The sequence below is a fragment of the Carassius gibelio genome, chromosome A1, assembly GCF_023724105.1.
Source record: "Carassius gibelio isolate Cgi1373 ecotype wild population from Czech Republic chromosome A1, carGib1.2-hapl.c, whole genome shotgun sequence".
Classification (NCBI taxonomy): domain Eukaryota; kingdom Metazoa; phylum Chordata; class Actinopteri; order Cypriniformes; family Cyprinidae; genus Carassius; species Carassius gibelio.
Window position 1 is genome coordinate 13,631,162 of NC_068371.1, and position 13,733 is coordinate 13,644,894.

The 13,733-nt window shown below is 35.3% G+C and overlaps 2 protein-coding genes across 4 annotated transcripts in view; one reads left to right on the top strand and one right to left on the bottom strand.

Moving 5' to 3' along the window:
- Positions 1-13,733, bottom strand: part of LOC127996712 (glypican-6-like) — a 247,772-nt gene that overhangs the window by 12,823 nt on the left and 221,216 nt on the right. The window lies entirely within an intron of this gene.
- On the top strand, positions 9,729-11,641 carry LOC128004220 (PWWP domain-containing DNA repair factor 3A-like). Of its 2 annotated transcripts, none has more exons than XR_008177065.1 (4): positions 9,729-10,526; positions 10,827-10,939; positions 11,153-11,241; positions 11,362-11,641. XR_008177065.1 is itself a non-coding variant. In XM_052592587.1 (4 exons), exons 1-4 carry the CDS (start codon positions 10,489-10,491, stop codon positions 11,450-11,452), a joined length of 357 nt encoding a protein of 118 aa, XP_052448547.1. In that variant the 5' UTR covers positions 9,729-10,488; the 3' UTR covers positions 11,453-11,641. The 2 variants fall into 2 exon arrangements, 1 of the variants encoding a protein (XP_052448547.1); XM_052592587.1 differs by having other exon boundaries at positions 10,801-10,939.

The window sequence follows — 13,733 nt, forward strand, 5'->3', positions numbered from 1 at the left end:
ACGTTGCATAAACACCACTAAGGCAAAGGTGAGAAAAATAAATGTGATTCACACAAACATTTCTTTCCAGCAAGACCACTAGATGCTGCTGAACCTCTGAGAGAGAGAGAGAGAGAGCATGATATAGAAAGACTCCCCAGACAGTAGAGAGCGTGCCAAGCATGCATATGAATAAATAAACCAACTCATGTTTCAAAGATGTATTAAAATACGTGCTGTGTATTAAGAGAAGCCTTATGTTAGCGGTAAGTGAGTGGCTGTATATTTGGCAAGAATTGTGCACTGGGTCAGGCTGCGGATCGTCTAACCGCTTGGCCACTCAGATCATTTTCACACAGGCCTGCCAGAAGGGATGAGTTAAGGGCAGGAACTGTTATTCACTTGGGCCCCATTGCTCATGAATCCAAGCTCGACAACAGCCAGACTGCAAAGTCTGAACGCTGGGCATCATTCCCTAAATGTGCCACGGCTCGACACGTGGGATACGAGGAAATCTTCACCTCCTCAATGACAAGATGTTCTAGGCTAAAGCATAAGAGAGGTGAGAATAAATCGAAAATTCTAATCTAAATAAATAAATATGACATTTTATACTCCACCACATGTCACTTCAAACCTGTATGCTTTTATTTATTTTGTGGGGAAAATAAAGTCATATAGGTTTGGAAAGTCTTGAAGGTAAGTAAATAAATCTGCAGTTAAAAGTGGGAAAAGGTGGTATATTATTCATCTGTAGAACTCATTCAGAAAACATCAGGGCACTTTCTGTGACAGTGTAGGCAACAACAGCTGAGATGTCATACTGTGTTATCTGTGGAAGAGCATCCTTATTTTCTGTGAATGTCACTGTAATTACCATGCCAGTTCAACAACACTCTAAGTATGGCAGTATCTATTCAGAACAGAAGAAAAAGTCATAAATTGATTTATTTTGCATGTAATGTGGTTTAATTAATTCAATTACAAGCCTGTTCTTTGCTTAAGCAAAATTAGCTGGTTTGGGATGAGTAAGCAAACTTTTTCAAAAGTGTGCATGTTTGTGTTTGTGTGTGTGTGTGTGTGTGTATAGTGATATTAAATTAAATTAACACATCTTCAGTTCAAAATCATTTCTGGTTCTCTGGGTATATCACTTTAATTGGTGCATGTTTGCTATCTGCTATTAGTTTTTGAACATATGTAATATGAACAGGTGGGTCAGAACTGTCTGTTTTATATCAAATGGCTACAAATGTGCCTATGTGGAGCTTAGCCTCTGGGCTCCTTTTCACTTAAAATAGAAGGAAATGTTTGGTGGATACAATCCATCATTGTGGTTCTAAATGTACTCGGCACCATTTACACCTGATGGTTCTCTGGCTTACAGGGGAATACAAGCAGAACCCATCATTGCTGGCCAGGTCTACATGCAACTTTCATTCTCCAAAATCCCCCTGCAACTGCCCTCTATTAGAAAGTTTAGGATATGACATGTCCCAGTTTACAATGATTTTATTCCCTGTTGTGTCCCCCCAACCCCAACAATGCTGTGGGGTCCTTGCCTATGTAATGATACATTAAGGATTGCATGACTAGTATAACAGGAGAATTCATTATGGAGAAGACTGCAATAAAACACACAGCATATTTTCTGATGTTATTGCCATTGTTACTGAAAGTCAGTATGGTTTTAAATCTTCTCTTTCCCCGTGGCATGCTAATGCACGTTATTTAAGTTGTTATATAAAATCTTTCTAGAAGTACTTTCATGATCCATGTTCTGGTTCTGTTCATGCACAGTTCATAAGTGCACATTATTCTATAAGTAAATAAATACATCACACTGCAGTAATTCACAAGCTGACCTAAACTAAGCATTTCCAATGTTAAAAGTTAAAAGGCACTTCCGACTTCTGTAACAGTGAATACCAAGTTTACAGCCTTGTCTCTTGTGTGTACTGCTCACCCTTCCCCGAAGCCTGAGATCTTGGAAGTAATGTCAAATGCCAGCTGAACCAGTCATGCAAGCCATTCGCTTTCAGCTCTGCATACCAAATGCACCCTCGCCGCTTCACATGGGGTGGCTTTGGTGACCCCTCTTAGTGTCTGATCAAATGGCTGGCAAATCACATCCCTTCAAGCATTCCTTGTGAAGTTCGGGGGCCCACCACAACCCCTCTGAACAGTGTTAGCAGGCCGAGCAGTGTGAAAATCGGAGCCTCGTATAGGTCAGAGCTCCTAATTAGGACTATTTGTTCTTGCGCCCCTTCCTCCCAACGGGAAAGAGCGCAGTCATGTTAATGCGCTCCTCTCGTGCTGCTATAGATTAGAAGTGTGGAGTGGATTTGGCTAATTGGACGGGGGATTACACAGCGAGATATTTCACTGTTTGTGTTATTCACAGTGAGGAACACATCCCATGGCGTTCTGTATACAAACAACATGTGGATGACATTTTGTCCGAGATGATATTCAACTGATAAAACCCAAGTTATGATATTTGCTCAACAGAAATCAATTGAACTTGAATACACTCAATACATGAGTTCATTTGCATGTGGGTGTTGACTTGACGTGTCTTTGGTTCTGACATGCTAAATGCTATAGTTTTTGTCTATTGAAATGTTTATATATGTATAGTATACAGTATATATAATATAATAATCGATTAATGGAGTACGTTTTACTTCAAAATTTCACATTTAATTCAATGTTACTTGTTTATTTGTAATTAATTGCAAAACATTTAAGGACTTTCTGAGTGAGCATTGCTTCTACACCAATTTTTGCAAATTGTGTATATTTATTTATTTATTGTAATAATAATCTGTTACACCGAACGGCCACTTCAAATTAACTAGTGAAGTTAAAATGCCTAAATTAAAAACAGTAAATCAATAATGTAATCTAAAAATATACACTTTCCAATATACATACATAGAAATTAAGGAAATCTATATTATAAAAAGTGATTTATTTAATATGAATGGCAAAGAGTTATTGCTTTAATCAATTACCCATGTGCAAAAATGAATAAAATATAACGTAAAGGCATGCTGGGATTTATTTATTTTTTAAATCAGTATTTGTTTGTACGTAGATTACTTCTCAAAAGTTTGGGGTCAGTTATTTTCAGTAATTTCATTCATATATATATATATAGCAACGCACATTAAACTGATTACTAAACTGACATTTATAATGTTACAAAAGATATCAAATTAATCTATTTTCCCAAACCCCTACCTTATTCAGATTCATGTCAACATGACTGTTACATATTTCTTTGAGTTTCCAGTATGTTTAGAATGAAAATGCCATGCCATGGTGAAAGCATTTTCTTCTTAGTACTCTTCTTCAACAATCTCCTGAAATGAGGACTTCAGCCTCTGGACATCACGATTAAGAGCATGACTTAGAAAGCTGCCATCACATCACTATGTCAAAACACCTTTATAAACACACGCATGTATTCAGATGAGATGGTCCTCACATTGCACTGTCTAGTCATCTGTTTTCTCATGAAAGTGCCACTGAACCGACTGACACCGCTTACCCGACCCTCCACATTAATTCAGCGCTTTTTACAACCTGTCTTCTTGGCGTTCCCTGCCAACAGATGAAAGCCAACCCAAACAGGAAGAGCTGTACGTCATGTAGCTTTTTTCTTTTTAGTGCCTGTCACTGTGGATGCTCATATATCAGCGCAGAGCTTTAACATTTAGATGAACATTTTAATTACAGACAGATTCACTGGCAAAACAGTAAGAGCTAAGCATATGAGAAGAGAAAACAACTGCTTTTTTTGTCAAGTGCATCAACTAAATGATCTGGTTTCCCTTAGCAGCTTTCGGCATTGTTGATCATAACACTTTAAAGGAGAAATTCAGCTTTGCATCACATTTACGCCAAGCTATTTCAACCATACTGGCAGACATTTTGGGTATTGTGAGCATATTAACATGAGCACCACAAAACAATCTCTTAAAATAAACACAAGAACAATACAGGCAATATTAGGAGAAGTCCAGAAAGAAGATAAATCCAGTGCGTTCAAATCTCTTTCCCTGAATACCAAGACCCTCATTATTAAAAACACTGTGTACAGTTTGATCCAAAATTGAATTCTGAGCTCCCCGTTAGGCTTTTCTTCTGTAAATAAACTTATTCGCTGTTCCCCTTTGCAGTACAGTAATGAAAGATTGATGTATGTTTTGTTAATATTAAAATAGTCAACTGTTATACTTTCTTGTCCTGTATTCCAACCAAACTCAAGCTACATTGCAAACTACTCTTAACACTGCAGCACAAACACAGACAAAGTCATTGGCATATCAACATAAAGATGCTTTCAGGATCTTCCCAAATGTTCTGTGTACACATGAAAAAATCCAGCACTGCATGGTTGGGAGCTATTTATTATTCATGCAGAAAAAAAGAAATCCCAGACTGCTAGAACAGAGGGCTCAGGCCCAGAGGAAGCGCACATATCGCCTCCCATGATGCCGCTGAAATGAACGCCTCATCTTCTGCTTGAGCAATGCCGTCACATGCACTTGTGAAGCAATTCCCATTGTCTCGCTTCTGCCGCTGTCACAGAGGAACACATTTACATGATGCTCAAGGGAAAGGGACACCTGCTTTCTGGTTGCATGCTAGAGCATCTAAATTTTCAGATACTGAAGAGAAAATGTTGTACATGCATTGGTCCCTTTAATTTAAATATGGTGTTTTTGCTTATCAAAGAGCCAGATGGTCTAAGGATCCTGCTTGACCTGTGAGACTAGTTGTTTGTTCCCTTACTTCATTAGTAGCATACAATTTTTTTTTTCCTCAACTATCTCAAAATCAAATGTTGCCAATGGTTGTTATTCCATACAAAGATTTAATTAATTCTTTTTGCACCTCAAACTTCAGAATCACAGCCAAAATGAACTGCCACTTTAATATGGCATCACTATTTAGTAGTTTAAATATCTGCCACAATATTGAACATGACTTGATTCATTCATTAGTATATGATTTAAATCTGTACGTATACATACTGCAAACTTATTTAGCTATAAATATGTGATTAAATATGCTCAGAAAAGAGCAGAATATTATATTGGAAGAGCGTACGTTCTCATTGTAATTTTAACTTTAGTTTTGTGCTCTGTCTACCTAGGTGACAAGCACATAATAGGTTCTTTCAATAAGATTGAAAAAACAATTTTGGACAAATTCTAAGCCAACATCCCATCACTTATTAGAGAAAGTAATCCATTGCAATGCAATGACTTGCAGGTACAGTTCGGCGAAAAATTATTCTAATTTTTATTTTTATTATTTTTCTTTTTTAAGGTCATTGGGGTTAAATATTTTGGACCCTTCTGTCTATATAGGCAGCTCATTATGGTTTCCAACAGGAGCTTGCTCAAATAATAATAATAATAAATGACACAACTTGTACAATAAGATTAAAATTCCTGATGGATTTAACTCTGTTAAAGTCTTCTGCATATCATCAATGTCATTATTGTGAGTTAGTGAAAAACTGAGATAATCATTATAATTGTCCCCCTTGTGAATATTTTAGGGTAAACCAATCCATAAGATAAGGGTCTTAACATCCGAACAGATTGGACAGTGAACATAGTATCTGTCTGCTCTGTGCTTTGTCCGAGGGACTTTGTGGCACAGATGGCACATTCCCACAGATTGTTGTTTTTCAGCTTTCTTTTTCTGACATTTAGAATAGTGATGTTTATCGTCTGTAACATCTTGAATTGCTGTTTCTCCGCCAAATATTTGATGGCATCTCTGTACTTGTTTGTTTTCATCTTCCCAAGTGCAACTGAAGTTGTCGTAAAGATAGATCTTATTGCATTGTTAAATCTGCATTAGGGAACACACAATTATTTGGTTCACCCAGCAATGGTGTTGTTAGTGTTTGTATAGATATGTCTATTTTTGTAACTAAAAGGATGGATGTGTGTGTGTGTGTTTACTTATTTATTCTTTAATAGTTGTTTTATTGGAATTAGTGCTTTTTAACGAGAAAGAGAGAACAATATGTATAGTAATTAGTACTTAAAAAAAGTCATAATAAAAGCATAACTGTGGGCAAAATGCAATTTAAGAACAGTGTTTTATGATGTCATTGTTAGAAGTTGTTTAAAATCATCAACAAATAAAATAAATTAAATTATATTCAATAAAATAAAATAAATAAATAAAATAAAAAAACAAACAAATAAATTGAATGAATGAATGAATGAATTAATTAATTAATTAATATAAATCATCTTATCCAACAGCGAAAAAGTTTGTACTAGACTTTGTATTGAATTGCTCTGTATTGGATTGTTGATGTCAATATGCAGTCATGATGGCATTAGTGCTGGTGATAATGGCTGTGTTCATTGGCTTAGCAATGTCTCGTTAGCACTTAAACATTTTTACCCTACACTCTTATTAGCGGAGCCATTTGTAGATAGCGCTTAACATTATCCATTTCGTTTGGCACTTTAACAGCTTGCATGACTTAAAAGCAATTGTCTTCCGATCAATACTATGCAAACAGCCATTGAAGGGGTGGTATATGATGCTGCTAAAAAGAACTTTACTTTGTGTATTTGCTGTAATGCAATGCGTTTTTAAGGTTAATATATATATATATATATATATATATATATATATATATATATATATATATATATATATATATATATATATATATTAAACACATTATTTTCCATATAATGTACATTATTGTTTCTCCGCTTTGACCCGCCTTTCTGAAACGCGTAGATTTTTCAAGGCTTATCATTCTGAAAAAGTTTGGAGTGCTCTGATTGGCCAGATATCCAGTGTGTTGTGATTGGCTGAATGCCTCAAGCATGTAATGGAAATGTTACGCCCTTTAACATACTATGCCGTCTCCCAGTCCTGCAGCATGAGACTCAGTCCAGCTGCTCTGCTCATGCACATCCCATCATCGGTTCTCTTTTAGCAGTTCAGTCAATGTACTGAGTAACTGAATAACTCTGTATACTGGTTTATTGGTTTATTTTGCGTCAGAGGGCATGTTTATAAACCGAACAACTTTCAAACAATTCAGTTCGATTTGGTGAACTGGTTTGACCAGTTTACTAAGAAGATCCGGTTAAATACTGTAGAATCATCAACAGACATCAGATGGAACATCAGATGGAACAAAACCAATAAAATCCATTACAACAAGTCATTTTTTGCATCCATTGGGGACATAATTACTGATCATAATGACGTATACTGTTTTTTTAAATATTGTGGTGTGTCGCGCTGCTTAAACATAAAACCCTGTCTACATTTGTGATCCGAGAAACAACAAGCTTATTCTACTGCTCAAAACTCGCGTTTGAATCATCATTGGCAAATTATTTAGATATACAGTAAAATATGTACTTATAGGCTATGAGTCAGAAGTGCCAGACTGTCCTTTCAAAGTTTGAACAGCCCAACTTTATAGAAATTGCCTTTGTGCCACAGATGCACACTGGTTCAGGAAACAGTCATCATCCTCTATACAATGTGCTGCACACATTTGAATATTTGGGTTGGACTGTTCTGGAACAGTGCTGAAATTCAACTCAACTGATTTGTAGTCATGTCCTCTTTTGGAAGGCCAAACGAAGCAGTTTTGCATTCACAAGTAAACACACAGCGACTCCAAGATATGGCGCCGGAGGCAACAGTGAGAATAAAAGGTGAGCTTCTTTCTTACAGGTGTGAACATTTGGGTGGCGTTATGCAAATCTTCAGTGAGGTAGACATGTGGGGGCATGTTAGAACGAGCTGTTTTAGGGGGGGTGTAGACGAGCCTTAACTTTTATAAAGAATATCTTTTTGGATTTGAGACTTTAGTCTTTGCAACTTTACAGATCTTCTTTATGCACCCAGAGCTGGTTACACTCCAAAGAGAGGGGAAAAATTTTAAATCGCATCATATGACCCCTTTAAGTAGAGCTTGCTTTATAAAAGACTTTAAATTGGACAAGCTCTCTGTTGACTTTAGCCAGACTGCTGGTCTAAAAAGGCTCAAATGTATTTTTTTGTCATTGTTACATTCTCAGCGTTTCATTCACAAACGGTCTGTCAAAACAAACCACATTCATGTCTACAAAAGCTACATGATCACTGACAGTGGCCTTGCATGCAGTTTTAGGTTAACCACAATGTTAAATAACGTCTTAAACATTTTTATATACAGTACAGACCAAAAGTTTGGACACACCTTCTCATTCAAAGAGTTTTCTTTATTTTCACGACTATGAAAATTGTAGAGTCATACTGAAGGCATCAAGGGCTATTTGAGCAAGAAGGAGAGTGATGGGGTGGTGCGCCAGATGACCTGGCCTCCACAGTCACCGGACCTGAACCCAATCGAGATGGTTTAGGGGTAAGCTGGACCGCAGGCAGAAGGCAAAAGGGCCAACAAGTGCTAAGCATCTCTCGGGGAACTCCTTCAAGACTGTTGGAAGACCATTTCAGGTGACTACCTCTTGAAGCTCATCAAGAGAATGCCAAGAGTGTGCAAAGCAGTAATCAAAGCAAAAGGTGGCTACTTTGAAGAACCTACAATATGACATATTTTCAGTTGTTTCACACTTTTTTGTTATCTATATAATTCCATATATAATTCCACGTGTTAATTCATAGTTTTGATGCCTTCAGTGTGAATCTACAATTTTTTATAGTCATGAAAATAAAGAAAACTCTTTGAATGAGAAGGTGTGTCCAAACTTTTGGTCTGTACTGTATATTTACAAACTGATTTATATTTATAAAACCTATTTAATATATAATATAATATACATATATAATTTAAATAATTAAACATAACTAAATATTATCAGGTTTCAAGAGATATATTCAATAAAAATTATAAAAGTTTGTTTATATTTGTGTGCTTATATGTGTGAGTATATATATATATAGGGGTGCACATAAGTGGTCCGTAGGTCCACATGCGCGACCAAAATAAAAAATGTGTTATATAAATATGGTTGACAGCTGTTAATACACAATTACCATTTTAGATCACAAACTGTACTATATAAGTTTTATTTTCAACATGAAAGCATACATTTAGGCTATGCCATGCCGTTTTCAAAGCACAATGCAAAATTCTCTGTGACATTTATCCACTGACGCTCTTCTTATCAGCAGCAGCACTAAATCCGGAATGTCGTATACTTACTTGCCGGCAACCTACCAAAATAAAAGCCTGCTGATTTAAATATTATTAAAACGCTTTTATTTATTTATTTTTAGACACTTTTATCCAAAGTGAATGGATAAATTGGGAAATACATAGAGTGATTCTACTTAAAAAGGCAAACAAAGAAAGTAGTAGTAAATAATAGCATTTTATTTATTTATTTGTATTTAATACTAGGACTGCCTTTATTTTTAATAATGTTATCACACAATATTATTTAGTTTATTTACTATTATTTTATTTTGAAAAACGGTATGAATAAAGTGCAATAATATTATAACTATTATTAATTCATTTTTTATAGTTATATTTAATGAGTCATGCTATACGCAGTGTGAAGACCAAACCAAATCTCCAGGTCAACTTTTCATCATTCATTTTCATTACAAGAGGTAATCTCCACTTTACATTTACTTCTCATCCATGTTATGTTGTATTAAAAATCATTCTGCAATATAATTCTATAATTAAGAGTATTAATTCCATTGTACTTGTTAGAAATAAAGACTTTCATATGAAGGTATTTTTGATTCAAATTAACTGAGCACCTGTGGCAGTGCGATTTGTAGTTGTAGAGAAAAGCCACACATGTGTATCAGTAAATTTGAAGTCACAGAGTGAAATGTTTTAAGAGTTGCAAACCTGTAGCCTTTTTTTCTCTCCCACAAACACAACACAACAGTTACACCTTCTCAAATTCTTCATTGCAGGTGCACAAATCCTATTCTACAAATCACACATTTAGAAACTCGTACGCTCACATTTTTGAAACAATTGCTGCAGTGAATGTGGTGCAAAACGCATTTACACACCCGCATCAAGAAATGTGCAGTCGTGGAGAAATGTTGAACATCCGCAAATCAGTACGTGAATTCATCAAATGAGAGTTGCACACTTGTAGAATATTTTCTCAGAATGTCTTGTATATTTTTCTAACACAAACACAAAGTACATAACTACAGCTTCTTGAATCTGCTGCGATGAAGCTCAAACACTGTTTTTTCGCTTTCAAGCGACAAGTTTCGCGCTCTCCCTTTTGCACCGAGATATTTGGTTCAAAAGTGATTTGTGCATCTGTAGAGGTAGTGGGCGGGACTGTTTAGAGATTACAGAATTTCAGCCAATCAGAAGAGCTACTGAGCCAGTAGATATACGCCCCAAGCAGTTTTACGCCCCTGTTGTTCCTCATGCGTCCAGTAGGGGAAGGCAGTATATTAGTATATGAGCCCAGTCATTTATAAGAACAGCAGACCATATCTATATGTATGATAGCAGCAGACCTTCTTGAAGCGATACGGATGAGGTATGTTAAATAATCTGCTAAAGTACTTGTTGTTGATTGTATTGTGTAATGATGCAACATTTATTATTTATAAAAGATTGATCAATTAAATAAGAAAGAATAGCGATATCAATTCAAAAGATGGATCAGTTTATTTCGAGAGGCAAAAGTACTTGATTGAGTCAGATGTTCTGTCTGACTCAAACTTAACTAACCACAGTCTATCATCAATGGACAAAAAAAAAAAAAAAAAAAAAAAAAAAAACAATCAAAGTGACTTGACACTTTTTCCAAGTGTTCCATCAATATTGTTCATTGAAGATCAGGAGCGAATTGATGTTATCTACACTCAGATGACTTCAATTTTGGATGGCACACCTACACACACCCACAGTGACCAGATCAGATTCATTATGGATGTCCCTTTTCCAGAGGTATGGTCTTGTGTGTTAGTTGTGCTCTGCATGGTGTCATATTCATTATTGTTTTTAATGTCAAATAGTTTATCCATAATGTTAGATAATTTCTATAAAATAATAGTTTTGTGCTTAATATAGAAAAGGAACTTTGGATTTTGTTGTAAAAAAAAAAAAAAAAGCAAAATGATGCTTGGCTTATTTGGGCTGTGATAAATCTTTCTCTGGTAGTCCATCATCTGTGCTCTTGCTGTTGTGAAAGATGTGTCCATCTTGGAGGCTGAGGAGAAATTCCTTCGAGGACCTGTCATTGACGCAAGGTACTGTAAGGATTCTATAAAGGAAAAAAAATGTTGAAACATGACATCCTGCTATTATTTATAAATAACCATTGTTTTCTACCACTATGCAACTTTTGCTTTTTTATTTATTTTTATCAGTGAGTGGGATCACTTTGACCGCAGGATAAAGAAACAATTAAAGAAGAGTGGCAAACCATTGGAGAGTCATCTACAGGAGTCATGCTGTTAAGAAATAACCAAGTCATGGTGTTAATAAATTTTTTTTGTGAACAACAATATTGTCTTTCTTTTAAATGACCCTTGGAACTTTAGAAAATTGTTAAATTTTGTTGGTCTTCATAAAATGCTATGTAGAACATGTTCTGTTGCTGTATAACGAGCAATTGTGAATTGTAAAGCAAATATTTCATTTAGGATCCATATGATTACACAGTACTGTATGTCTAATGGCCTGAATATGGTTAATATCTAAATATAACTTAATATAAATTCACAACATCATATATCAGTCAATCTCTGTATATAAAAACAGTTTATAAATATATATAAATAATACATTTTACAGTAGGTCATAGGTCTGCAGCCTCCCCCTACTGGACGCATGAGGAACAACAGGGGCGTAAAACTGCTTGGGGCGTATATCTACTGGCTCAGTAGCTCTTCTGATTGGCTGAAATTCTGTAATCTCTAAACAGTCCCGCCCACTACCTCTACAGATGCACAAATCACTTTTGAACCAAATATCTCGGTGCAAAAGGGAGAGCGCGAAACTTGTCGCTTGAAAGCGAAAAAACAGTGTTTGAGCTTCATCGCAGCAGATTCAAGAAGCTGTAGTTATGTACTTTGTGTTTGTGTTAGAAAAATATACAAGACATTCTGAGAAAATATTCTACAAGTGCGCTACTCTCATTTGATGAATTCACGTACTGATTTGCGGATGTTCAACATTTCTCCACGACTGCACATTTCTTGATGCGGGTGTGTAAATGCGTTTTGCACCACATTCACTGCAGCAATTGTTTCAAAAATGTGAGCGTACGAGTTTCTAAATGTGTGATTTGTAGAATAGGATTTGTGCACCTGCAATGAAGAATTTGAGAAGGTGTAACTGTTGTGTTGTGTTTGTGGGAGAGAAAAAAAGGCTACAGGTTTGCAACTCTTAAAACATTTCACTCTGTGACTTCAAATTTACTGATACACATGTGTGGCTTTTCTCTACAACTACAAATCGCACTGCCACAGGTGCTCAGTTAATTTGAATCAAAAATACCTTCATACTTTCACTCCTGAACACCAGAGGCTATTGTAAATGGTGCTCTGATGCTGGAAACCAGTAATACATGTTTCAGCCAGCAGGACATTCCATGTCAAGTGTGTGAGTGTGTTATGGGTTTTATGGGCTGTTTTTGCTAATCCAGTGTGGCCAAACACTCCACCAGAGGCACGTTACCATACCTGAAGGTGCCATCTAAATCACCACTCCTCTCTGTTTGTCTTTTATTGCCAACTTAGCTGCTCAGAATGCAGCTCAACTGCGACTGTGAAATTTTTAATGTAAGTGTGTTTTTATTGCATCTTTTCCAGTACTTAATGAAAATTGTTTCTGATCATATTGGACATTTATGATCATTACTGGATGATTTATGAATTACCAGGCAATGTTTTTTTTTTTTTTTTTTACCATGAAATTACTAGTTTCCACCGACAAAATATTGATAGTCGTAAATTCTGAATGATTAAAACACACTCCCACACACAACATCGACTGTGATAAGTACTGTGGTACTGAATGATTACAATATTCATGTACAAAAGTGTTAATGTACAATAGTGTTACTATGTCCACAACAAACAAACAAACAAAAAAAAACATTATTTATTATTATTTCATTTTACCACATTTTACTCATCCACAATGCTTTGGAAATTTGTATGGAAAATAATCTGATGAGAATGTGTTTGAGAAACTTTATATACTAATGTACTTGAGCTGGAGTCATAATGAACCTCTTTTACACTATATATTAAAAAAAAAAAAAAAAGAAAAACTTTATTATTATTATTATTATTAATTGTTATTATTTCATTTTACCATGTCCCAAAACATGATAATTCTATGGTGATTTTAATTAACTATACAGGAACATTCTTAACTATGATAAATACTGATACGGAATTATTACCAGATATTATATTCTAACTCTGATTGACATATTCTTATACATGGTATTTCTATAACATTTTAAATTAAAAAAAAAAATAAATAAATAAATAAATAAAACTGAGATAAATGCCAAATGATTACATATTTATATGATATATTCATCCAAAAACATAGGACCATGTCCAAAAAATGTGAATGATGATTCAATGGTCCCTTTCAGCATATCAGTTGTCAGTAAACTGGTTAACAAAGGTTAGATTGATATAATCAGGCACAAAACTCACATTGCTTCAGCATTTTGCTCTTTAGCAGATGCATTAAATGCTCTGTAATTGAGCAGAGAGCT